We start from the raw sequence: 26,699 nt of genomic DNA on the forward strand, positions 1-26,699 counted from the left end.
TTGCTTTCCGTATATTTACTAGGAAATGTATATCCATCAGCCCAGGTGGGGATATATTTTTCTGTAAACTCCATGAAAAAAGTCCACGCCTTTAGAGCAAAGTCCAAAGACAGTAGCAGAATCTGCTTCCAGGTTGCCTGAAGAGCGCTGCCCTTTCACCGGGAGGGCCCGGGGAGACCAGCTGCCTCAGGGGTTCCTCACAGGCTGGGCCACACCCCAGCCACCCCCTCCGCGTTGTGGGAGAAGAGCAAAAGAGGCTCCCCATTGACCTCACTCACTTTACTGACAAAAGCAAATCGAATCACACCCCTTCTCTCTGCTGACTGGTGCCCCAGCACCATGTGCTTCCCGTCATCCCTGTGGGCCTCCGAGTAGACCTCACCTTGTCAGGGTCTGTGTTGACCTCCCCCCCCCCCCCGCAACGAAGGCACCCCGTCCAGTGCACTCTTGGAGTTGTGTCACCCCCTGAGCGGCAGCCATGCTCCCTGGGCCCACGGGGGCTCAGTCAGTGCAACTCCCGGGAGGCAGCCCCTCTGCACGAGGGTGCATGGTGTTTCCATGTGTGGGGCTGCATTTGGAGAACCCCACCTCTTCCCCGTTCTAACCACACATGACACCCTTGAAAGCCTTTGTGGTCTGGGAGCAGCTTGATGCTCCTTGTGAGCAGGCCACAGGTTGAGGCCTCATGGAACTGTTGGCTGCTCACTGAAAAACGAAATCGAGAGTCTGACACAGCCTTCTGGGCCTGAGTGTGTGGGGGAGCACCATCCCCTGACTCACCAGGCAACTCTGACCATCAGGGAGATTTCGGGGGGAAATCCCCATCTGAGCATACACATGCTCTCTTACCAGGAAGGGAGGTAAAATAACCCCCTCCCAGGGCCTGATAGTAGCCTTTTCTGGATGGTGCTGTGCTTCTGCTGACCACTGCCAGTGTCCCAGCCAGGCCTCCTTCCATCCTCGCTTCCTGTACTGTGACAGGCACTGTGGGCAGAGGAGGGGCTGGTGGCCTCAGAACTGAGCACTTGGAACCCCTTACTACTCAGCCTGGTGCCTCAGAGCACACCAGCCTCCGCCATAAGCTCTGGTGGCCCCATCACGGTCCTTGGCTGCCTCATCATTGCCATTCATTTCTTCCTGTCTTGAGTGGACTGAGAAGCTGTCTGAACCGTGTCAAAATAGAAATCAGATAGAGTGAGGGCCAAGTCAAGTCCATGGGTTCTGTGAGGTCTGATTGGTTTATCACAGATTGTTTTGTTCACTTGGGCCACATTTGTGTCCCAGATAAACAGGGTATTTATTATTCCACATGGCTGGGGGATCTGGAGATCAAACAAAACTGAACTAGGTATGAATTGGCAGTGGAAACGAAAAGCAGGGTGCATAAGGGTGGAGACGTGTCATCTCAACACTGACAGTTATGGAGTGTTTGAACAGTGTGTGCATGTACAGTCACCTGAGGAGGTAGGGTCCACTGCCATCCCATTTTACAGAGGAAGAAACTAAGCCTCAGAACCATCAAACACCATCCCCCCAACCCGTCATTGGCAGAGCCAGGGCTCGAACATGGACATCCAGGTTCAGAACCCGGGCTTGGCGGGCCCTTTCTGCCACTTTTCTTCCTGGCCTCCTCCTTGGACCATGTCAGCTGTGTTTTGGCTTGATAGATAGTTTGGAATCTTCACTGGGCTTTGTTTCTGAAGCGCGAGAACCGAGGTGTGCACAAGGGTAGAACCAGTGACCCAGCAAAGAGCAACAAGCTGAGAACTCAGGGGCCCACTCCCTCCTGCTCTGCCTGTGGCACTACCAACAAATTTCAGCCTCTTGCATCCACCATAGCTTCATCCGTAAAATAAAGATGACGCCTGCGGAGGAGAATCATGTGAGCTAATTTACATGGAAGTGCTCTGTACTCTAGTGAAGTGCTAGAGACATAAATGATAGATTTTAAGAAAAAAAATCCATTAGCAGCTCAAAAAGTAAATACTAAGGCAGATTTGAACACATTCTAATCTGTCTGGTTGAATGAGGAATTCTGTGATTACATTTACATTACTTACCTTTAAAATCTACATCTAAATCATAGATAGAAGACACAATCTGAACATAGAGGCCACGAAATGACCCTCTTCTCAGCCCTGAAATGAGGGAATTGGGCTAGTGCCCTGGCCTGCCCTTGTTCCAAGTGAGCTCTGGGCACTTACATCCTGTGCAAACTTCAGGCAATTACTTAACCTCTCTGAGTTCCCATTCCTTCAGTTATAAAGTGGACATGATAGTCCCTACCTCTCAAGTTTGAGAGGGTTGGATACAGTAATTCTGGGTAAAGCGCTTAACTCAGTGCCTAGCCCGTGGTAAGTGGTCAGTAAATAGGAGCTGTTATCACCTGAGATCATTCCTGTCCCTTTAGAAAAATTAAGAAAAAAGCAATCCATTAAAGGCTGCATGACCCCATCTCTGTATAAACACCTCCTTCTGATATTTTCAGAGTGCATTTACATGAAGAGGAGAAAGTATTTGCAGAGGATAACATACTGTATGTCCTTGAACCCAGATCAAAAGCATTCATGTGAAATGCTTCTGTTAAATAGAACTCTCCAGTAATGCCTTTGCTGCCATGTTGACTACTTGCGGTGGGATCAGTGAAGTGACTGGACCCCTAGTCCTACTGATCAGTCTGTGTGTGTGTGTGTGTGTATGTGTGTCCATCCCACAGTGCTCCTACACGGCAACTAGGCAACTCTGATCTGTGTCAGAGCGCTGGGGAAGGCATAGGCCAACCGCACTGACCTCCACCTCGCAATCATAGAAGCCTATTTTTGGAGGAGGGTTGAACAGATCTCCCCTGGAGTTAAGGGAGGAAGAGGAAGGATCCCGTATAACGAGCTTGGAAAGCAGGGTTGGTGCAGGGCAACGGGTACAAACTCGTGCTGACCATGTTGCCTATCAATAACAGTCCTGGGAAGGTTAGCATTTTGGTTCTTGCCATTGAGGCCAGAATCATTTCCCCAGGGTGCACTGCTCCCTGTAGCTTTGAGCAAGAGTAGTCTGCCCTGGACCAGGTCAACATCCTGCAGAGGCCTGGGCTGCTGGGGTCTATGTGGGGTGTAGATGCTGTTCTGGGCAAGACTCTAGAGACTACACTGGAATAGAGGTGGGGGGACCCCAGAAAGGGAAGGAATTTTCAATCATGTCTTGTAACCTGGGAAAGGGGTGTCTCAGCGGGCCTGTGATCCTTGAACATCAAAGGCCTGTCGCACAAGAGAGAAGACGCTTTGTCTTGGGATGGAGCCGCTGGGCAAAATGCCAGGGCTGGGGACAGTGCAGAGGCCATCCCGAGGGCCCTGGAGCTTCTTGTCACAGAGGCCCCAAGACACAGGCCAGAGCACGGTCCATATGGAGGGAAGCTGGACTTGCAGCCCTAAAGCACAGGGCAGCCGAGCTACACCTTGCAGAGCTGGGCAGGAAACGGTGCATCGCCCAGGACTTGTGCTGACTGTCCAGGTTATGAGGTCTTAGGACACAAAAGAAAGAATGTAAAGTAATCTTGATAGCTTTTCTGTTGGCCTAGTTCAGATATGTTGAGTTGAATTAAATACATTGACATTTATTTCAGTAATTGCTGTTTTAGATTTTAGGAGAGTTTTAAACATATGAATTGTTTTCACAGCCCTAGAGACTTTTATTTAAAAATGAGACCAGTGAGGCGCGTGGGCGGCAAGAGTCAGTTGAACGTCCGATTCTTGGTTTTGGCTCAGGTCATGATCTTAGGGTCATGGTTTCGAGTCCTAAATCGGGCTCCATGCTCAGCAGGCCTTTTGCTTGAGATTCTTTCCCTCTGCCTCTACTCCCACACTCTCTTCTTTCTCTGTCTCTGTCTCTAAAATAAATAAATAAATCTTTAAAAAATAAAATAAAGATGAGACCAGCAAACCCGCTCCTGAGGGCCATCTGCATTCCACAGGGTCACTCATTCTCTAAACTTTCCTGGCATTTTATCCTGCCTGTCAGGAATCCCAAGAAGACATAAACCTTGTTCATTAAGGAACCTTGTAAAATAAATAATAAGCAAATGTAGTTCAGGACAGATGACACTGTGACACTGTGATGTGGTCCTGAACAGGTGAGCCCTGGAAACCTCCCTGCTTCAGATATTTGGCAGCTGTTCAGACCAGGTGTGAAGAAGCGGCGGTTCTGCTGATGTGTAAGAAGCCGTTACTGGGGTGCTAATCCCCACTAATTCCGCCTTGCTTGCAGTTCCTTTCAGTTTAGATAAGTGTGGTTTTTAGAAACTGGAAAAGCCTGAGGATGTGGGGAGGGCAGGAATGATATTTTTCACTGTCTCTGTTTCCTGAGAGAAAGTAATGTTGCATCTTCAAAACAACATCTGTCAGAATGATTTTCATCAGATTAAATAAATCCTCAAAGCTGCGATCACAGTTTATAGAATCTTGGAAATGTAGGTTATGCTTTGCATGGAGCCCTAATGGAGTTTAAAATATGTGTGTTTTTGCAAACACAGCTTTGTAAGCAGACTCTTTACCGGGGTTTCTCGTTTGTGAATTTTTGTTGAAGCTACCATATCTCAAGGAGTTTTAGGAAGTGCTTTTATGAGATAAACGTAATAAACAATCATTTACCAGTTTGAGATGCTATTAATTGTAGGTGGAAAAAGACAAGGAGCTGGGTACCCTTTGGCCAAGCCTGATGAAAACCTGCACCGTAACACAGGCTGTACCAAAAAGCTACATGAAAATCCATGTCTCTGTGAGGTGGCACCCAAGAGGTCAGCCTTCTGTCCTCTTGTCACTGGTGGCTGCCATATGTCCTTACAGTTGATTATAGCCCTTTTGGCTTCAGAGGGGAGAAGAACATTTGGGGGGGGGAGATTGATGTCATAAAGACCTTGGATGAATGATCAATGCACATTGATATGTATTATCCCCTGCTGCAAGGAAGCTTATTTTTTTTAAGATTTTATTTATTTATTTGAGAGGAGAGGAAGTGTGCACATGTGTGCCCATGAGCTGGAAGTGTGGAGAGAGGGGCAGAGGGAGAGGAAGAAACAGACTCCCCGCTGAGTAGGGAGCCCAATGAAGGGCTTGATTCCAGAACCCAGGGATCATGACCTGAACTGAAGACAGACACTTAACCGACGGAGCCACCCAGGGGCCCCAAGGAATCTTATTCTTAAAATTAGTAGCTAAGTCTAAACAACAGCTAGGTACCACGTTTCACACATTAAGATGCCTACTACCAAAACAAAACAAAACCAAAAAACCCAGAAAGTAATAGTGATTGGCAATGTGCAGAAATTGGAACTTGTGCTTTGCTGATGAGAATCTTGAATGGTGGAGCTTCCGTGGAAAACCACTTGGTAGTTCCTCAAAGTTGAACACAGAATTATCATAGGATCCAGAAGTTCCACTTGTGAGTGTATACACGAAAGACTTGAAAACAGGGACTCAAACAGATCCTATTACACCAGTGTTCACTGCATCATTAATCAGAGCAGCCAAAAGGTGGAAACAACACAAGTGTCCATCAGTGCTGAATGGATAAACAGAATATGGCCTACCCATATAAAGACATACAATTCAGCCTGAAAAAGAAGGAAATTCTGATATGTGCTACAACCTGGGTGAACCTTAGGCTAAGGGACATAAGCAAGACATAAAAGGACAAATACTGTGTGAATCCACTCATATGCGGTACCCAGAGTGGTTCAGTTCTTAGGACAGAAAGTATAGCAGCAGTTGCCAGGGGCAGGGGATGAGGCTGGATGAGGGGCTTGGGGGAGGGGCCATGGAAGGCGCTGGGCATGGGGCTGGGACTGGGGGTTGCTCTGTAATATTCTCCTAAGGATGCTGAAAAAGCTCTGCAAATGCATGGTCATGATGGCCGCGTAACATTGTGCACGTATTATGCCACTCCATTGTACAGCTGTATAATTAGAAATGGCTAGAATGGTGGGGCTCCTGGGTGGCATAGTCTGTTAGGCTATTGACTCTCAGTTATGGCTCAAGTCATGGTCTCAGAGTCATGAGATCAAGCCCCACATCGGGCTCCGCGCTCAATGCAGAGTCTGCTTGAGATTCTCTCTCCCTCTCCCTCTGCCCCTCCAGCTTGTGCTCTTTCTCTCTAAAATAAGTAAATTTTTAAAATCTTTTAAATAAATAAATAAGGCTAAAATGGTCAATTATTTTTTGAATTAGTTGCTCAGTTAGCTAGGGTTTTAAAGCAAACCTGGCAGGGAGGGGAGAGTGCACTCCAATTTTAAGAACATCCTCTACCTGGAGCTGACAGGAGCTAACACAGACTCAGTTCTCCTCTACAAGCTTGCGCATACCACACAATCCTTGAATGTTTTCTGGTTTTGGCTTTTTTTTAACATTTTTTTCCTCCAAATTTTTATTTAAGTTCCAGTTCACATATAGTGTAACATTGGTTTCAGGTGCAGAATTCAGTGATTCATCACTTACATATAATACCCAGTGCTCATCCCAAGTGCCCTCGTAACCCATCCCCCCAGCAACCCTGTTTGTTCCCTATCATTGAAAGTCTCTTATGGTTTGCTTCTTTCTCTCTCTTCTTTTTTTCCTTTCCCTTACGTTCACCTGTTTTGTTTCCTAAATTCCAGTTATGAGTGAAATCATATGGTATTTGTCTTTCTCTGACTTATTTCACTTAGCATAATACCCTCTAGCTCTATCCACATCATTGTAAATGGCAATATTTAATTCTTTTTTTGTGGCCAAGTAATCTTCTGTTTTGTATATATACCATATTTTCCTTATCCATTCATCAATCAATGGACACTTGGGTTCTCTCCATAGTTCAGCTATTGTTGATAAAACTGCTGCTGTAAACATCGGGGTGCATGAGTAAATTCCTAGTACTGCAATTGCTGGGTCATAGGGTAGCTCTATTTTTAGGTTTTTGAGGAACCTCCACACTGCTTTCCAGAGTGGATGCACCAGCTTGCATTCCCACCAACAGAGTGAGAGGGTTCCCCTTTCTCCACATCCTCACCAACATCTGTTGTCTCCTGTGTTGTTAATTTTAGCCATTCTGAGAGTCATGAGATGCTATCTCATTGTGGTTTTGATTTGTATTTCCCTGCTGATGAGTCATGTTCAGTATCTTTTCATGTGTCTCTTAGCCATCTGGATGTCTTCTTTGGAAAAATGGTTATTTGTGTCTTCTGCCCATTTCTTAACTGGATTATTTGGGTTTGGGATGTTAAGTTTAATAAGTTCTTTTAAATAAGATTTTGGATAATAACCTTTTATCTGATATGTCATTTGCAAATATCTTCTTCCATTCCATAGGCTGCTTTTTAATTGTGTTGATTGTTTCCTTCTCGGTGCAGAAGTTTTTATCTTGATGAAGTCTCAATGGTTCATTTTTGCTTTGGTTTCCCTTGCCCCCATTGATATGTCTAGTAAGAACTTGCGATGGCCAGAGTCAGAGAGGTTGCTGTCTGTGTTCTGCCCTAGGATTTTGATGGTTTCTTGTCTCATGTTTAGGTCCTTCATTAATTTTTAACTTGTTTTGTATATGGTGTAAGAAAGTGGTCCAGTTTCATTCTTCTGCGTGTGTGACTGTCCAGTTTTCCCAGCACCATTTGTTGAAGAGACTGTCTTTTGTCCAATGGATATTCTTTCCTGCTTTGTCAAAGATGAGTTGACCAAATAGTTGTGGCTGTATTTCTTGGTTTCCTATTCTGTTCCATTGATCTATGTGTCTGCTTTTGTGCCAGTGCCATACTGTTTTGATGACTGCAGTTTTGTAATAGAGCTTGAAGTCCAGAATCGTGATGCCTCCAGCTTTGCTTTTGCTTTATCAGGATTGCTTTGCTATTCAGGGTCTTTTGTGGTTCCATACAAATTTTAGGATTATTTGTTCCAGCTCTCTGAGAAATGCTGGTGGTATTTTGATAGGGATTATGTTAAACGTGTAGATTCCTTCAGGTAGTATAGACATTTTGGCATAAGTGTTTGTCCTTCCAGTTCATGAGGATGGAATGTTTTCCCATTTCTTTGTGTCACCTTCAGTTTCTTTCATCAGTGTTCTATAGTTTTCAGAGTACGGATCTTCTACTCCTTTGGTTAGGTTTATTCCTAGGTATCTTACCGTTTTGGAGCAATTATAAGTAGAATCGATTCCTTGATTTCCTTCTCTGCTGCTTCATTCTTGGTATATAGAAATGCAACAGATTTCTATTCATTGACTTTATATTCTGTAACTTTGCTAATTCATGTATTAGTTCTAGCAATTTTTTTGTGGAATCTTTCAAGTTCTCTACATAGAGTATCATGTCATCTACAAATAGTGCAAGTTTGACTTCTTCCTTGCTGATTTGGATACCTTTTATTTATTTTTATTGTCTGATTACTGAGGCTAAGACTTCCAGTACTCTGTTAAATAGTAATGATGACATCTTTGTCTTGTTCCTGACTGTAGAGAAAAAGCTCTCAATTTTTCCCCATTCAGTATGATACTAGTTGTGGATCTTTCATATAGGGCCTTTATGACTTTCAGGTATGTTCCCTCTATCCCTACTTTGTTGAGTTGATAAAAATATCAAGAATGGATATGAAATAAGTCAATCAGAGAAAGACAGTTCTATGATTTCACTCGTGTGGAATTTAAGAAACAAAACAGAAGAGCGTAGGGGAAGGGAAGGAAAAATAATACAAATGAAATCAGAGAGAGAGATAAACCATAAGAGACCCTTAATAGTAGGAAACAAACTGAGGGTTCCTGGAGGCGAGAGGGATGGGGGGATGGAGTAACTGGGTGATAGGCATCAAGGAGGGTGGGTGATGGGCATCAAGGAGGGCAGGTGATGGGATGAGCACTGGGTGTTATATGCAACTGATGAATCACTAAACACTACATTTGAAACTAATATTACATTATATATTAATTCATTGAATTTAAATTTAAGAATAATTTTAAAAAGTTTTTAAATGTTTACATTAAAAAAAGAATGGATGTTGTATTTTGTCAAATGCTCTTTCTGCATCTATTGAGAGGATCGTATGGCTCTTATCCTTTTTTTTATTAATGTGACATATCACATTGATTGATTTGTGGATATTGAACCACCCCAGGAGCCCAGGAATAAACCCCACTTGATTTGAATGTCTTTTAAAAATTAGAAGGTACAATCTTAAAGTAAGAACTCTCCCGAAATGTGTTGGATCTACAGGACTTTTTCTTTCTTGCTTTCAGTGCCATATTTCTTGCCAGCACCAGCAGATGGAGGCACTGAAGAACAGGGATATGGGGTAAAGTCTTTGAGATCCTCGCTGTTGCTTCCATCCCCCGGCGTAATTGGATGGCATATGCACTGTTTTGGTTGGGTCCCAAATGCCTGCTCTGACTTGAAGCCAGCGTACTGTCCCTACTCCTTGACCCAGAATCAGCCCTCTCCTGTGTGCAAAGGGCAACTGTGTCCCTTTGACCAGGGATGAGTTACAAACACCTTTTCTGGAAGCAGGAATGGGGTCTGCTGTGGCCAAGACACAGGGTTAATGTGGCCTCGGTGGCTTTCTGTGCTGCACCCCCTGTCCTTGCACAGATCCCTCAATACCCCAGAGGGCCCACTGTGTTAGAACTGCCCGTGAGGAGTCCAGGTCTGTAACCATCAGTAGATTTATGATATGGATAGGCATTGATAAGGCACTGTGTACTTTTTAAGACAACACCAAAAAGTAAGGTTTGATAAGAGGTTCTTTGAACTTTTAATCCTTAATTATTTAGTATTTATTTATTTTTCAGTATTTAGATTAATATTAAATTTTAATATTTACTTCTATCATTTGTATTATTTACCATTTCTGTATTCCATTTCAAAGAGACCATGAGATATATGTACACCATGCATGTATCTGCAGGATATGCTCCAGGAGCTTTGTCATCTGTTCCCTCTGCTCACCCCTAACCAAGAGGTAGTTCATGAATTCCAGTAGACTGTTTCAGAAATCCCATTTCAAGGCTAAATAGCCACTTTGGACAGAACACACATGCCATAAGACTCCTGGTTTACAGAGCTACCAACCAGCACCCAGATCTCCGCCACCCATCACCCCAACTGTTATCAGAGCATATTTCCTAACTCTGAGCCCTTTTCACTGACACACTTTTCCATTAGGAGCAGAATCCAATGAGCAGTTAAAACCCAACAGCTTAATTAACACATGTCAAAGTGTAGGTGCCTCAGGAAGATGGGGGTCAGCGAGGAGAGTGCCATTTTGCAGCACTATCCTTAGGGAGATCCTTAGGTTCTGCACACAGTCCTTGGGCACCCCTTAGAGAATGAGCTGGACTGGGAAGGAGCACCCTTATCTTGGGGTCCCCTTTAGCTCACAAGGTCTCCATGCTTGTGTGCTGAGGTGTTTGTGAGAGGCTCATCTGGAGGGGAGCCTCTGGGAGTCAGATTCCAGTGGAGGGGATCAGCATTTCTGATGCTGGGGCTGGATCAGGGTTGTTAATGATGTGGGGTAATCTAATCTAATCACCATTTGCACACATTTCCCAAGAGATTCTCAAAGCAGGTCTGGAACTGATGCTCGTGTTCAACGTGGGAGACACCCAGGGTCTAACGTGATGGAAATAGCCAGACTTTGAAGGGTCACCTCTAAAGAAGAGGAGGCCATGACTAAAAGCATGGGTCCCCGTGATGGGACTCCTAGGGTCTAGAGACCCTTCCTCCATGCACAGAAGGGAGTGGGTACTGCCAACAGTCTCCTGATAACCAGATTCCCAGAGTCCGGGGCAGGGGCTGCCATCCAGTGGGAGATGGGTGTTCCAGAGAACAGCAGGAAGGGCACTGGGGACTAAGGGGTTCAGGACACAGGGATCCACAGCAGGCTGGCACTCTGCTACCCCCCACCTGCTGTGGGCCACCTCCTTTCTCCAGAACCAGATGCTGCATCTCCAGGAGTGAAATCTGTGGATATGGCTGTAGTTTTCTTACAGTAGAGGTCTATACATAAATGTGCATTTGTATATTTTATACATAGTAATATAGTAATTTTAACTTTTTTTTGCTTGCCTGCTTTTCAACAATGAATGCTTACGTACATGTATATAGAAAGACAGGGAGGGAAAGAGAACATGTGTATATTATATATATTTATAATGGCTCAAGCTCCCTGAGCCACCTTGTGGGGTTACGTTGGGCAGAGAGCCTCTGAACTGTGTATTTATTCTGACTAGGTTCACTGTGTGGGTGGCTTTCTCATCAAGTGCTTGCTAGGACAGGGTTGTCTTCACTGCCTTTCAGAGCCTTCACTCAGGTTACAAAACCAAAAACAAAGGGGAGATGATCCAAGCAATCCTGCACTCTGGGTACAAAACCATGGCCTTGCCTCCCTGGAAGGTGATGCTACATCATCAGTTGACAGAACAGAGCCATTCCTACTTCAGGCTTTTCCTAGATTTTTAAAGGAACATCCAAAATGTGGAAAAGTTTTGTGGTACCATTTCCATATTTCTTTGTAAAACAAATATGAACGTTAGAATCCGGAACATAGCTCCCAAGATTTGGATGCAGAGCCCTTAGCCATGAATACCCTGGGAGCCCAGCCTGTGGGTGGTCAGGATGTACTTGGATTCCAAACAAATATACTTGAACTGAACTTACTCATCTCTGGCTGAGTATTGATCTTGTAGACGAATCATATTTGTAATAAAAGAAAAAAAACCAACCCAGTTAACCACTCAACAAAAATGAAAATAAAATCAGTCATATAAGAGAGGACATTTCTGTGCTGCTTAGTAAGACTTGAAGTTTCTTAATCTCATGGAGTAACAAATCACTTGGGGGAATTTGGGGTATTTTTGCTAAAGTGTTTGGGATATAAACAGTGAACTTCCTGAGTAGTGGATTCTTGCCTGCAGCAAAACAAAGCTGAGGTGAGTGGTTTTCTTCCCACGATGTGACCAACAGCAGAGCAGAGAGGCAGAGCAGGTGGGAGGCGGGCTGGGCAGCTCGCAGGATGGAGTCCCCGTCTGCCCAGCAAGACTGCCCTTGAGCAAAACTGTCCCTCTCCTGGAGCTCCCCTCTCTTGCTCTCGCCCAGCCTGGCGGGCCCTGTATTCACCTGTTGCTCTGAGGTCGCCTTATCTCTGATGGAGGGGTTTCAGAGGCGTGTGTACCGCGTACTCCCTGCAACTGGGTTCCAGTGTTCTTAAACCATGACACGTGCAGCCATTTTTAAGAATGCACTGGAGAGTGTGCGCTCACACCGGAGAAGGTGCGCTCAGGGGAGAGGGTGGGCTCACACCGGAGAGGGTGTGCTCAGGGGAGAGGGTGCGCCCGCACAGGAGAGGGTGCTCTCACATGGAAGTATGTTCAGCATATCCTAAATGCAGAAAACAGTAGGACTCTTCTGCAAGAATCCCGAAGTTTAACAGGAAAACAAGCGTGTCTATTCATGGACAGAAAGGCTGGACGGATAGCTGTGTGTTAATTGATCATTTCCATGCGGTAGAATGACAACGGCCTTGAACACATTTGCACTTGTCTGCTTTTCAGCGATGGACATGTGTCATCTCCCACCGCCCCAGTAGTGTTGCCAGGTGGGGGAGCTCAATAGGATTTAAGATGTGAGGAAGTGACAATAGCTTCACAAGGACCCTGCATTTTTAATACTTGGGTCTGGTAAGGGCCAGGAGCTTTGCTCTGGGATCTCCCCGCTAGAAGCTGCCAGAGGCCTGGCCGGGCAGAAGAGTCCCTCCTTGGTGGCAGTCTCCAAGGTCAGCCCGGGGTGACCCTGCTTCCTCCTGCCTCGGGAAGCTCCTGTGTCCATAGTCTCAGGAAACAGAAACCACTGGACTGGCCACAACCTCCACTTGAGGAGGATCCTCCCCCGGGCCCAAAACACAGGGAAGGCCCAGGAGGCCCCTGCTGCGTGCTGGTGCCTGCCCCTGCCCGGACTCCCCCGAAGGACCCCAGCAGGGCCCGGGGAGAAATAACTCCGAGGAGGAGGTTCGCTGCTCTGGCCTGTCCCCGTCCCTGGCCATGGCGCTCCCCAACCCACTCCTGCCCCTCTCCGTGACTGTTCCCTGACATCGCTTCCTGCCTGCCCTCTTGTCTTGCAGCCCCCCCAAGCCGACCGTGTTCATCTCAGGAGTGATCGCCCGGGTAAGAGTCGCGCTGTCACCCTTGGACGCAGTCGTACCCTGCCTTTGCCCACTCCATCCGTGTGTCGGGTCTGGGGCCCCTGGGAGTGTTGTGTCTGTGGGGCACGCCCCGGGAGCTGGTGCCGCCTGCCCCTCCCCTTCATCGTGCCCCCCCTTTAGATTCACCCAGGGTTCCGACAGCTGCCCCGGGCCCTGTGTTTCTGGGGGACCTGTGAGCTGAGCATGTTTTTTCATCTTTAAATGGTCAAAAACCCAAAAAGGAATTGAATGCCGGGAGGCATGAGAAGGAGGTGACATTGCTATCCCGGGGTCCACGGAGACAGCCTGGGCAGCACCCGCCCCCCGCCTGCCCCACGGGCTGTGGCTGCTCTCCTGCCCGGGGCCGGGGGCGCGGCCCAGCGAGCCCCGAGGGTGACCGTCTGGCCTGCAGCAGAAAATGGGGGCTGAGCCCTGCACTAAAGTCATGGGGTTTTGACACACCCTTTACCTTTCAAGAACCCCTCTTCTGGTGAGACCCAACTTTTTTTTTTTTTAAGATTTGTTTATTTTAGAGAGAGAGAGAACAAGCAGGAGGGGCAGGGGTGGAGATAGCCCAAGCAGACTCCCCGTGGAGCACGGAGCCTGACTCGGGGCTCGATCACACACCCTGAGATCATGACCTGAGCCAAAACCAGGGTCACATGCTCAGCTGACTGCGTCACCCAACATTTTTTTTAACGACCCACTAGCAACCTGGCATCAGAGGGATGGCCTAGCACCACCACCCACGGTCCTGCGGCTCACCAGCCACGAGCCTGGACACGTGCCGTTGCTCAGAGAAGCTCAGCACAGCGCCCCAGGGCCCCTGGACACACAAGTGGGACACCTACCATGTGAGGGAAAACTAAACGCTGACCCAGGTCCAAAGTCACCCCCTGCCGGTTGGCTCAGCCAGACCACGCTGTGGCTCTGGCCTGCTCGCCGTGGCCTGGGCCCCAGCCACCTCAGCACATGCCCTGTTGGCACAGGAAGGCAAGTCCTCCCTGACAAGTGGCCGGGTACCTTCTTTGAGGCCCAGGGGGGTGAATCCAGCTTCATCTCATGGGCTTCTAGCCCTGCCCCAAGTGTGTCCTCCTCAGCCAGTGCCCCTGTGAAGCGGCTGTGGCAGCAAATCTGAATTTAAGACACTGGCTTTGGTTCTGCGTGGCCCCTAGTTGGAAAGGCCACGAGGATAGTTCTAGCAGAGGAAAGCTATCCAGAGCCAGCTTAGTTCTGAGGGATTCGTATGGTGACCCGAGCTCATGGTGTGGGGGCAGACTCTGAGCATCCCCACCTCCTGGGGCTTGTGGGCCGCAGGACCCCCCTCCGCAGCCCACAGAGCATCAGGACCCCCACAGTCCCAGGAGACATCCCACAACCTGCCAACAGGTTGCCTGTTTTGTCGCCCAACCTGCAGGGAAGCCAGTAGACAGGGCATTGGGGACCCTGCCCTCATGTCACTGGGCTGTACGGGGTTGACGAGCCAGTGCATTCTGTATCTCAACAGGGCGACAAAGACTTCCCACCAGCAGCCGCCCAGGTGGCTCACCAGAAGCCCCACGCCTCCATTGACAAGCATCCTTCGCCGAGAACCCAGCACATCCAGCAGCCTCGCAAGTGAACAGCGAGGACCGGCGCCTCTACCACCAGTGCCTCAATTTCCCCACCTTTCCTATTTCCCCGGCAAAGATTTTCTTCAAGACACTGCTCCACTGGGAAATCTAAGACAAAGTCAAGCGCCCCTTCTTTTGCCTTAAATTTCCATATCTGAAACTAAGAAGGATCTGACCCCCACCTTGTGTCCAGGTGGTCCTGGTTGGTGGCATTTGAGGATCTTTGTATCCCTGCAAGTGCCATAAGCAGAACTCACCAAGGCCTGATGAGTCAAGTGACGTTTCCAGAGCTCAGCTTTACTTCTGTGTCAGCAGTCATCAAAGGCCCTACCTGTGGTCTTAAAAACAAGCGGGCACACATTTGGGAGGACGGGATTAAGGCTGGTGGGAAAGTCACCCATTTCCTGCTTTTTAGTAACAGGACAACACGTCTTAACAGCAGGAGGGCAAGAGGGGCATTGATTACGGAGTGGGTTTCAGGAAGGCAGGGTAGGGAAGGGTTTTGGTGCAAGTGGCACCAGCGTCCCTGAATTCCTCTCCCTGTGTGACGGGGGCTCACTGCCCAGGGAGGCCCAGGTGCTCCTGGGAAAAGCCAAAGAGAAGCTCCCATCTTTAAATTGGCTCTATAATCACAGGAGCCATATTCTGGAAAATTAGAAATCTAGGCAGTCTGCCTGCAGGGAGCTCCTCCAGAAGGACATCTGCCTCCTGAACCAGAGAGCCTCCACCAGGGACACCGGGCAAACCTGCGTTTCTCGTAATCCTCTCTAGAGCTGCTTTGAGTTCTAGACGTGATCAATGACCCGGTGGAGGAACCAGCTTTCCTGGTTCTGGGACACTATAGCAAGCACACTGCATGCATGCAAAGACGGATGAAAACCTGCCCCGTTGTCTCCCCAGAGAAAAGCAGAAACACCACATTCCATTTGAGCTAGAAAACACCTGTCAGTCCAGCTGAATTCCTTCTGCCCAAGCGCAGGTTTGCCTGGGCCCGCGTTCACCGGGGCGCATCCGATTGTCCTCTGCTTTCGGCACGTCCTTCCGGCGTGGAGCTGCCTAGACTGCTCCCTGGCTCATGGCTCTAGAGCGCTTTATTTTTCTGAAAAGCCAACGGGCTGGTGTGCTCAGAGGCTGCAGATGCTCCTGGAGCAGGTACGGCCCCGACGCGCCACGCACCGGCGGTCATACTCGCGGCAGGTGGCAGTGGCGCTTTGAGCGCCATGCACACACCGCCAGCCTCGCTGACGTCCTTATCAGGTCTGCGGCTGCCAACCTGCAAAAGTGACGCAGACCTAATGAGACCCACCTCTCACCCTTCCCCGAGGGAGAAGCAGCACGGCTGCATGTTGCAGAGGCAGTGTTGGGTTTCCCTTCTCACTGATTTGCTGGGGGGCAGGGTCTACCCCTCAAGGCACCTGGTAGACGCTGAGATGTTGGTGTAACATCTCACCAACTCTGGCTTGCAGAGTTGCAGACCTGGGGGGGCAGGGTGGGCAGGGGGCAGCGTGCCCTGGAGCGCAGCGAGCCAGCAGCCACCCCGCTACCTCCTGAACTAGGTCAGGCCTGTGCCACCACCGTACCCTCCGCTACAGAAGTTCAGATGCATCCTTGATACTTTTTAGTTTTGCAGCCTGGAGCGCCATGCTGTTTCCCAAGGTACATTTTCCATGTCCTTCTAGCTGCTTCTGGCATGTATCCCTGGGCCCTAAATCATCACATGCAAAATATTTTCTTGAATGAGTTCATCAGTTGTTAACCTCAAGGATAATAATGATTGTAATAAAGCTCTTGCATTTCCTTCTCATGGTTGTATTTTCTTACATTTCAGACATTTTTCTTGTACATTTTACAGGGGTTCCCAGATGGATTCAGTAGAATCACGAACATGCATGTGTGATGGTTATTTTCACAAATTGTTGCCCAGACACAAAGTTAAACTGTTGGACACCTGACACCTTGAGTCTGATCATCTACTTTAAAATGTCTTAAAATGGAAAAGCTTAATGCCACTGATGAGAACATATTACTTGTGCCTAGCAGCTGGCCCTATGCTACCTAGAGCCTCCAGGACAGACTTAGAAGGAATTAGTAGTAAGCGCAGGGGTGGCTGTGAGCAGCTTTTGATGAAAAAGACATTTGCCTTGATCCAAAGCTCTGCGGGAACCCTATGGGTAGGAGGAGAGATGAGCACAACAGTCAGACCTCGAGATCCAGGCGGAACACAGACTTGGATGGGAGAGTCCTCTGCGGATCCCCCCACACAGGGCCTCCCCGGTCAGCGGAGGACCTGGGTGTCACCTGGGGGCGACAAGCCAGAGTCTGCATCTCCCAACAAGTCTGGCCATTCCTTAGCCCTGGTGTCCCCTCTGGGGCCATTGAGACCTACAAGGGGTCTCACACATTTAGTGTCGCTGGGTGTAGAGTCTGTCTCTAAATAAATGCAGGTGGACAGAAATGCCAAACACATGCCAGCCAGCGTGGAAAAGAACTGCCCCCGATGGCTTTATTAACATTGTTGTCACCTGCATTTTCCCCACATTGTTGCTGTAACAAAGTACCACAAAGTGGCTGGCTTAAAACTATGAAAATATATTATTTCATGGTTCTAGGGTCTAAAAGCTTGGAATCAGGATATCAGCAGGACCCAGCTCCCTAGGAAGGCTCTAGATGATGCTCATGCCCTTCTGATGGCTACCTGCATTCCTGGGTATTTATTGCTGGTTGAAGCATAAGTCCAATCCCTGGGCATTGTCACATGGACATCTTTGTGTGCATCTGTGTCCACATTCCCTTCTTCTAAGGACACTGTCATTGGATTAGTGCTAACCCTAATCCAGTATGACCTCATGTTAAGGAACTAGATCTGCAAAGACCCTATTTCCAAATAAGGCCACGTTCACAGATCCTGGGGATTAGGACTTGACATGTCATTTGAGGAAACAATTCAACCCCGAGTATCCACTGTGCACTGAAAAGCTAGGAATCTCCCTCCCTGCTCATACTGTTTGACTCACTGTTCATTCCACAAAATTGCTTTTCTGAATAAACTTAGCTGTAAGAATGCTTTATCCGCTGCAGGTTACTAGCCGGGGAGCAACCAAAGCGTGCCTGCAGGAGGCAGGGGGAGAAGTGCAGGAGAGGCATGTGCATGCTTGGTGCCTCCAGCCACGGTGTCTGTCTGTCTGCTGGTCCTAGCAGCTTGTGAGGCTGCAGCTCTTGGCTGCACATGTCCTCGTCCAGGGGCGCGTGTTTCTAGATCCCACGTCTTCTCTAGTAAGAGTTTTCCGTTGGTGAGGACCATCCCACTTTACAGATGGGAAGACTGACACACAGTGCCCGGTGGCAAAAGTCGCTGTCAGCAAACATTTGTCTAAAGGAGATAGACAAATAGCCAATGAGCACATGTAAAGATGCTCAGTATCATTAGTCACCAGGGAAATGCAAAGCAAAATCACTTCACACCCACTAAGATGGCTAAAATCCAAAAATCAAATAATAACACGTGTTGGCAAGGATGTGGAGGAACCAGAACCCGCGTGCTGTGCCATCGGGAGCGCAACATGGTTGCAGCCACAGAGAAATGAAAGCACACATCTACACACTCACCCACAAACACTTAGAGCGGCGTTACTCATCACAGCCAACAACATTGCCAACGGTTTAGATGTCCATGGATGGAAGGACAGACCAACAAACCCAAGAGCCTAGCTGGCGGGAGAGGAAGTTTGAGGGAGGGGGTGGCCTTCAGCGCGAGCCAACCAGAGCCCCTTGCACCTGCTCGAGGGGGGCGGGGGGCGGGGGACGGAGAGATGAGCACCGGTGGCCCAGGCGCTGGAGCACGGGGCGGGGGCGGGGGCGGGAAGCTGCCCTGGGTGGGGGGACGGGAGCTCAGGGCAGGATCCGGGCGACCCGGGTCACACCCCAGGACGCCGGCGGCCGCGTGCCGCCCGCGCCGGGTCGGGGCTCGGCCTGCACCAGCCTGACCCCGCCTGCCGTCTGCGGAGCTGGAGCCGGCAGCAAAGAAGACGCGGGGTGCTCGACACTGGGGGCCTGCGAAAGCAAAGAATGGTTGGAAAGAAGGGGCAAGACGCACCGAGGGAGCAGAGAGGTCTCGGGTGGAACTCCCCCGCCCTCTCTTAGGGCTTCGCCAGCCCCGCTGCGGGGAGTCGGGCCGCGGGGTGCGCGGCCACCCTGAGTGCTGGCGCCCTCTCCCAGCCCCGACCTCTCCCAGCCCCGCGGAGCACCCTGCGTCGGGAGACCCGGCCTTGCTGCCGGCGGTGCGGCTACGCAGGGCAAATTCAGTAAGACGCCCCCCGCCGGCCGCCCGGGAGGGCAGACACCGCCCAGGGGCCCTTGGGGTCGCAGGGCCCGAGGAACTCAGGGCAGCCCGGCCCCAGCGGCAGAGGCCCAGGGGCGAGGAGGCGAGGAGATGAGGTGGGCCGGAGGGGGCAGCCTGGAGCTGGGAGCCCGGGGTCAGGCCTTGGACGCGAAGTCCTCGGGAGACACGGAACCGCGGGGCGCCTGGGTGCTGGCGCTTCGGATGGGCACCGGGTGAGTGGAGGCAGAAGCACAAACCCCAGAGGAAGAAGGTGTGTGATGAGGACCAAGGCCGACGAAGGAACCCCCGGGGACCAGAAGCTCCGCTAAGCTGCTGCCCTTTGAAAGGGGAGGGCAGGGCGGCAGGGCTGGGCTGCCCGGGGCAGCTGAGCCTTCCCGGAGGCTGGACCCTGAGCAGACAGGCCCAGACAGGCCCAGACAGGCCCGGGGCGGGGAGGCGGTGACGGACCTGCGGCAGGTGCGGGGCACTGGGGGGGGCACAGCCTGCATCTGCCCAAGCCAGCTCTTCAGAGAGCATCACTGCGCCTCAGCTCTCCACCTGTATGCAGGGAAAGGGGTCTTGCCCGGATGAAAAAAAATCATGGATATTAACTTCCTGGTTAATATAGACACCAGTTTCAAAAGAACAGAGCTCCCAGCACAGGCAGGTGGCTCTGGTAAGGTACAGAGACTTGGGATTGCAGAGAAGGAGGCCTGGATCAGTGCCTGTCCAGGCTGTGCCCAGGAACAACAGCATGGAATTAGAGACGAGGCTGGAGAGGCCCAGCCAGTGATGAGTGGAGCAGGAATGGGCGGATCCTTAGGAAGTTGAGGACCCCAGGGCACCCCTAGGGCAGATGTACCCAGAGGTCAGCAGGCTTGCCTTTGCCCTGGTTCCTGCGTGCTGTGTGCACTGTGCGCTGCCTGGGGATAGACTGAGACCCCGTCTCCAGGCCGGATCAACTGGGAGGCCCACTACTACCCTGGCCTGGTCTGGGGAGACTGGCTCCCCACTCTCAACACATCCTCCCCCTGTGCCATCTGCTCCCTGGGTCCAGGGAGAAAGACAAGGACCATATTACAGCCTCTCCTGGCCCTCAGGTCCACACCTACGACATCCATGCCCACTTCAGGGAACCACCTCGGTTCCATGCTTCCAACCAGGGTCAGCGCCTGGTGGGGCGACACTGGCCGTCCTCGGAGCCCAGAGCAAGTGTGGGCCCTCCTGGGTGCACCCTCCCACTTAGTACCTGCAGGGCCTGGCCAGCTGGCTCTGCTCCTCTGGGCCTCAGCTTTCTCACTGCCAAAAGGAACCTTCCTTAACGTCTCTGGTGGGGCTGTGTGCGTGTCAGAGGCGAGCACTCAGGTGATCTTCATTATCCCCATTACAGTCATGGTTATTCATTTATGACACAAGACCAGAGACACCAGGAGCTTCTATCCATTGAAAGTGAAACCCGGGCAGCGGCAGAGGAACAGAGCAAAGGCGGGGCGGGGGGGGGGGGCGGCCCTGGGGCTTTCAAGCACACTCACACCACGACCTCAAAGGCTGACTCCAGCGCACACAAGCACATGCCCAAGAGTGGACGGTACCGCTCCCCGTCCTTGGTCCTATGCTTCCACCAGCCAGGTATGGGCACAGAGAGCCAGGGTGTGCACGGGAGTGTACAGAGCTCCAGAGGGTGGCAGGCCCATGGCTTCCACAGAACCAGCCAGAAACAGTGGGAAGCTCTGGAGACAGTGAATTGAGCGCCAGCCAGTGGAGGTCACTGCCCGACCCAGGTTGGGGGCATATGCACCACACTCGGGCGCCCCGAGAAAGGGCAGGGTTGGAGGGAGGACCTGGAGGGAGAGGAAAGACATTGCCAGGCACAGCAGGTTTTTAATTAATGAATTCTTTTTAGAACATCTGTCTCCTGCCTTGGTGGCCGGTGGTGTTCTTCTGCTGTCCTGCAGCTTTTTCTAACTTCACAGCTGCCATGCTGGTTAAGTGTTTCTTTTTACAAACCCCAAAGTAAACTTATTTTCCCCAAGACTTGGCATCCTGCTGAGCTCTGCAGTATAAAAACAAAAACAAAACACAACCCTAAATAAATAAATAAATAAATAAATAAATAAATAAATAAATAAAACCCTGGCATTTCGTAACCATCCCAGGTGGTGTCTACAGCCATATGCTCCCAAGGATAGAGAAGGTGAGTGGGTGTGGTCATTAACTGTGAAAGTGGGAGTATTTGAAGTTTCCTCAATATTTGTATTAACCAGGGGCACCCAGGTGGCTCAGCGGTTGAGCATCTGGCTTCGGCCGAGGGCATGTTCCCAGGGTCCTGGGATTGAGTCCCGCATCGGGGCGCCCGCTGGGAGCCTGCTTCTCCCTCTGCCTGTGTCTCTGCCTCTCTCTGTGTGTCTCTCATGAATGAATAAATAAAATCTTAAAAAAAAATAGTTGTATTAGCCAGACTTCTCCAGAGAAACAGAACCGACAGGAGATGATAGTAGATGATGATAGGTATAGATAGATGATCGCTAACTAGAGAAATAGATAAAGAGATTTATTATAAAGAATTGGCTCAAAAAAAAAAAAAAAGAATTGGCTCCCCTGCTTATGGAGGCTGGCAAGTCCAAAATCTGCAGGGTGAGCCAGCAGGTGCGAGACCCAGAGAAGAGCCAATGCAGCTCAAGTCCAAAAGCCGTCTGCTGGCAGAAATCCCTCTTGCTGGGGGAGGTCAGTCTTTTGCTTTGCTCCTTGCAGGCCTTTACATGACTGGAGGAGGCCCACCCACATCATAAAGGGCACCTGCTCCCCTCAAAGTCCACTGATTTAAATGTGAATCTCAACCAAAGCCTCACAAAAACATCCAGGATAATGTTCAACCAAATATCTAGGCCCTGTGGTCCAGCCAAGAGGACACAGAAAATGAAGCATCCTAACCTTTCATCACTGCTCACTTTTCTCAGGTTCTTCAAAGCATCGTGAACCTGTTTTCACTTTGTCCACACTGAAGCATCTGTACACCTTGCAACATTCTGTCAAACATATATGCTCTTCCAAACAGACTTTCTAAAATTCAATTAAGGGCATTCATGACAGGAGAAAATCATCTCTCCCTCACCCTCCCCATTAATCCTAAATATTATTATAAATCTAATTGCCATGCTTTAAAAAAAATCCAATTTGTCGACTGAAAAAGACCCAACATGATCTGATATAATGAACTGATATAATGAGGAAGATTTGGGACTTTACTCAGAAGCCCTGGATGAGTGATTTGATTACCTTTCAGCTCTGTCATTTTGAGGTGCTGCAGGTCACCTAAAAGAGAAAGTCCAACATTTTGTCACACGAGGGCTCAGTTTCCATGCAAATTACCAGAAACCTATTTGTGTTATTCTTTAGAGATGCATGGAGATCATGGAATGTATTTGGAGTACTAATGATGTCTTCATTATCTCTAGGGCAGTGGTTTTCACCTGGGGGCGATTTTACCCCCAGAGAACCTTGGGCAATGTCTGGACACATTTTTAGTTGCCCCAACTGGGGACTGGGAATGGGACAAGAGGTACTAGTGGTAGCATCTAGCGAGTAGAGGCCAGGCATATGACCAAAGGTCCTACAATGCACTGAGAACAGCCCCAACAACAAAGAATTCTCCAGATCCCAAAGTCAACAATACCAAGGTTGAGTAGCCCTAATGGAGTTCCTGTTCTAGAACTCCATGACTGCTAACAATGCAATTACATAACTAAAGGCAAATTTCCCTCATCCCAGAATCTTGAAAAAAATAATAATAAATGTGTTTCAGTGACAAGGGCACATTTGGTGCAAGCAGCTAAAGTAGCTCGAGCTTGTGTATGCATTTCAGTCCTTGGAGCAGCAAATAGCAAATTGCCCTGATGCAGAACTGCTCTTGGATGCAATGGGACATTTTAGATAAAGCCAGCCTTCCCTTCAGGGAGAGCACGCGGTGCTTCTACAGCACGAGCAAACCCCGTGTCTGCCACAGAAGGACTAAAGGCCAGCTGTGACCTCCCGGAGAGGTGGCCACCTCTGACCCACCACTCCACACACAACCTGAGTGACAGACGTGGGACGTTGACATCCTTTCTACCCCTCCGACATGAGGATGTCCAATGAGTTGGCTCGACATTTAGCAGCAGCATGTGCAACTGGACCACATCATCAGGCATCTAGAAAACACATTTCAGAGCATGAGATGGGACAAAAGTCTGTACAAGTCACGTGCTTTATCACAAAATTCTCCACCTTGATGCCAACGATGCCTCGGCCTCTGTACATCACTTGGCTAGAAACTTTCCCAGCTCAGTCACTTCTAGAAACACTACCTGCCAGGGTGTCATCATCAACCGGGGAAGCCCTATGTGACTCACCGGAGTCATCTGGCACAAAGGAGTAGCACTTCCAGTTAGGTTCAGATTCATTCTAATTCTGGTCACTAGATTCACCAAACATCAGAGGCGGTGTCAGGCCAGAGCCAAAAGGCAGTCCACGCGCATGCGGTCCCAGATCTCCCGTGCCCACAACAGCAGAGCGCGGTGGGTGAGGACCATCCTCGCCGTGGGACGGATGCAAGGAGCCCACATCCTGGCACAGGCCACCTCTCAGACTGGTGTAGACTGGGCCTGAGAGAGGAGATGTGTAGTAGAAAAACCTCTGAACAAAAATTACAACCAAAACAAACAAGCAACCTAAGCAACGGGCTTTGGAGTCAGATTTCCTTTAGAGCATGATTGGGAAACCCCCTCAAAGGCATATAATGTCACATCATATACATCTCCCAGCCCTAGGATGACGCTAATCCCATCATGCCAGTGCCATTAAGATAACTAATAAAGTCCTTTATAGGTTTGTTGTTTGACTTTCATAGCCAATGCTTTCTTCCTGCCTTAAAATGAATGTTGTTTCCAACTTAATAGGTTATTTTACTATCCTCATAGAGGCTCTTACCATATTAAAAGGATCCCCCAAAAAAGATTTCCTATGAGGCAACAACAAAACCAAAGGATTATCACTTTACAAGCACAAAGTACTGTGACATCTAAGAAAGAGAAGCAGCATTAGCGTGATAAACAAGTGTTTTCTTTGAAGACAATTAGGTAATCTGAACATAATAGGAAAAGGATCAATGAGCACTTATAAATTAATGCTTTATTTCAACTATATAAACTTAACCAGTTTATATAGATTATTATAAATCTAATTGCCATGCTTTAAAAAAAAATCCAATTACACTATTTTCCACGAATTCCAAAGGCATCCAAGTAGCTATGTTCTCCACCCCACCCTCACCACCAGCATCTTCATCATCACTGCCACCATCTTCCTCCTCCTCACATTTATTGAGTGCTTACTACATGCTAGGCGCTCACAGCAACTCCACCTGGTAGACTTACTTTCACTATTACATACACGCAACAACTGCAGCCCGGTGTGGTAAACAACTTACCCGCATAGCTAGCAAGTGGCAAAGCTAAGATTGGTCTGGCACCAAGCTCTAGGCTTTCCACCGCTAATCATGAAAGAGCAGAACATTCCACTGTCATTTCCACACTCGATTGATCCGTCTGTCAACCCAGACCATCTCCGGGTCCTCTGTCTCTCCACAGAAGAAAGCTCCGATGCTCCTCTGCCAACCAACAGAAGTCCTCCCAGGGGCAGGAGGTCCCAAGAGTTGGAGGAACAGCAAGATCCTCTGGTTGCCAAACATCTAGATTGGAGCCTGAGAGATGCCAAGGTCCTGCTCCCAGGATGGGTAGCCCTAGGAGAAAGATGAACCCCATTTGAAGGCCTTTACTGGGCCAGATCATGAAAAAGAGGAAATCATGAAAGACTAGACTTAAGTCCTACTTCGAAGTCCGGAGATCCAAGTCTAAGTTCTAGACGTTGTCTCCTCCGGCAGTAATGAAACGCTCCTACGCACATGCTGCAAGTGCTCATCTCCAGTGGGGCTGGAGCAGCAAACTGGAAGGGAAAGTTCTGTGAGGAGAGCAAGTCTACAATGGCGAGGATTCCCCAAAATTAGGAGGAGGACAGGGCCTCCTCCTGCTTGTGCCCCAGAAAAGGGTTGAGAGCAGAAAATACAAATAAAACATTGACTTTCTTCGGCTTTGGTGCAGGGATGCCAGTCTCCCCCATGCCTACACCCCTTCCTCTTTGGAATAGAGCCCTATTATCCAGTACAAGCAATGCCCCCACTTCCACGGCTCCATTTTCCAACCTGATGGGTATGTGTGGCTGCAGGACAAAGTTCGTGAATGGGATACAAGTGAGTGTTAACTTAAGGGAGGTGAATCATCCAGAATATTGGCTTCTTGTTGCCCTTTACCCCTTTCTCCTATGTGGAAAGTGGGGTAATGACTTGTACTCCAGCAGCCAGCTTGGATTATGAGGCAACCAGGGGTATGGAGCTCCTGCCAAGGATGACAGAGCAGAGGCAAGAAAGAGCCTGGATCCCTGATGACAGTGGCACCACCATGCCCGCCCCAGCCTGCTGCTCTAGTCTTTGCCTGGAAAAGGACAAACCTTGACGTATTTTTAGCCACTCTTTTTTGGCCATAACAGAAAAGCTTAGAGCACAGACTCTGAAGCTGGACCTTGATTAAATCTCAGCACCTCTACTCACTAGCACTGAGGTCTTACATAGGTCTCTTGACCTCTCTGTATCTGAATTTCCCCACGTGCAAAATGAGGCTAATAATAGTTTCTATGTTACAGGGTCATTATGTGCCTGGCACACAGTAGCAGGTAAGCTTTTGTAGTGATATAAATCATAATGTCAGTGATTATGACAATCACCATGTCATACCAATGACAATGACAATGACTGTTATGAGTTTTCGCTCATATGCAGCTAACCTAATTTTGTTTGATACAAATGCTCGGGCAGCCCCGGTGGCTCAGCGGTTTAGCGCTGCCTTCGGCCCGGGGTGTGATCCTGGAGATCCAGGATCCAGTCCCGCATCGGGCTCCCTGCATGGAGCCTGCTTCTCCCTCTGCCTGTGTCTCTGCCTATCTCTCTCTCTCTCTCTGTCTCTATGAATAAATAAAATCTTAAAAAAAAAAAAAACCTATCTAAAAAAAAAAAAAAAGATACAAATGCTCACAGTGGCCAAGCAAGAGTGGGCTTTCCTTGGAACAAAAGAGGAGACGTGGCTCCTTAACCTCCTTCAGCAGCTACTCCAGGGAGCCATGAGGTCAGAAAATCAAGGCCAGTTTCCAGGAAGCAACCCCGGTAACCCTGGTAAATAACTTGGTCAGCCAACTACCAGGTTCAGTTTTGCTAAATTGGCAGATGAGTTTTAGGCAATAGAGAGGACGTCAAGGTTGTGTGAGGGAAGAAGGGAGGAGACACCATCCAGAGAACATGGGGTAAGGATGAGGTCCCCACGGGAACAGATGCCTAACCAGAGAGAGTTGGTAAGGTTGTCCGGGATGACACTGCATGCAACTGACCCACCCTCCATCTCCTCTGAAACCTACAGTGAGACCTCCAGGCTTCTCATGAGTTCCTATCCTGAGTTCCTAAAGCATCGCTGCCCATAACTTCCTTAAGAAAGCAGCATAATATCTATCTGC

General features: G+C 49.1%; 1 protein-coding gene across 1 annotated transcript in view; it reads left to right on the top strand.

Annotated features, from left to right (window-relative positions):
- The window catches only part of DAP (death associated protein), a 65,837-nt gene extending 49,247 nt beyond the window's left edge, over positions 1 to 16,590 (top strand). Inside the window, exons 3-4 of the mRNA XM_055307880.1 lie at positions 13,116 to 13,158; positions 14,683 to 16,590. Coding sequence (XP_055163855.1) covers positions 13,116 to 13,158; positions 14,683 to 14,796 — 157 coding nt within the window. The 3' untranslated portion in view covers positions 14,797 to 16,590. The remainder of the gene's footprint in view (positions 1 to 13,115; positions 13,159 to 14,682) is intronic.
- Positions 16,591 to 26,699: the final 10,109 nt, after the last annotated feature.

This window comes from Nyctereutes procyonoides, unplaced genomic scaffold, assembly GCF_905146905.1.
Source record: "Nyctereutes procyonoides isolate TBG_1078 unplaced genomic scaffold, NYPRO_anot_genome, whole genome shotgun sequence".
NCBI lineage: Eukaryota > Metazoa > Chordata > Mammalia > Carnivora > Canidae > Nyctereutes > Nyctereutes procyonoides.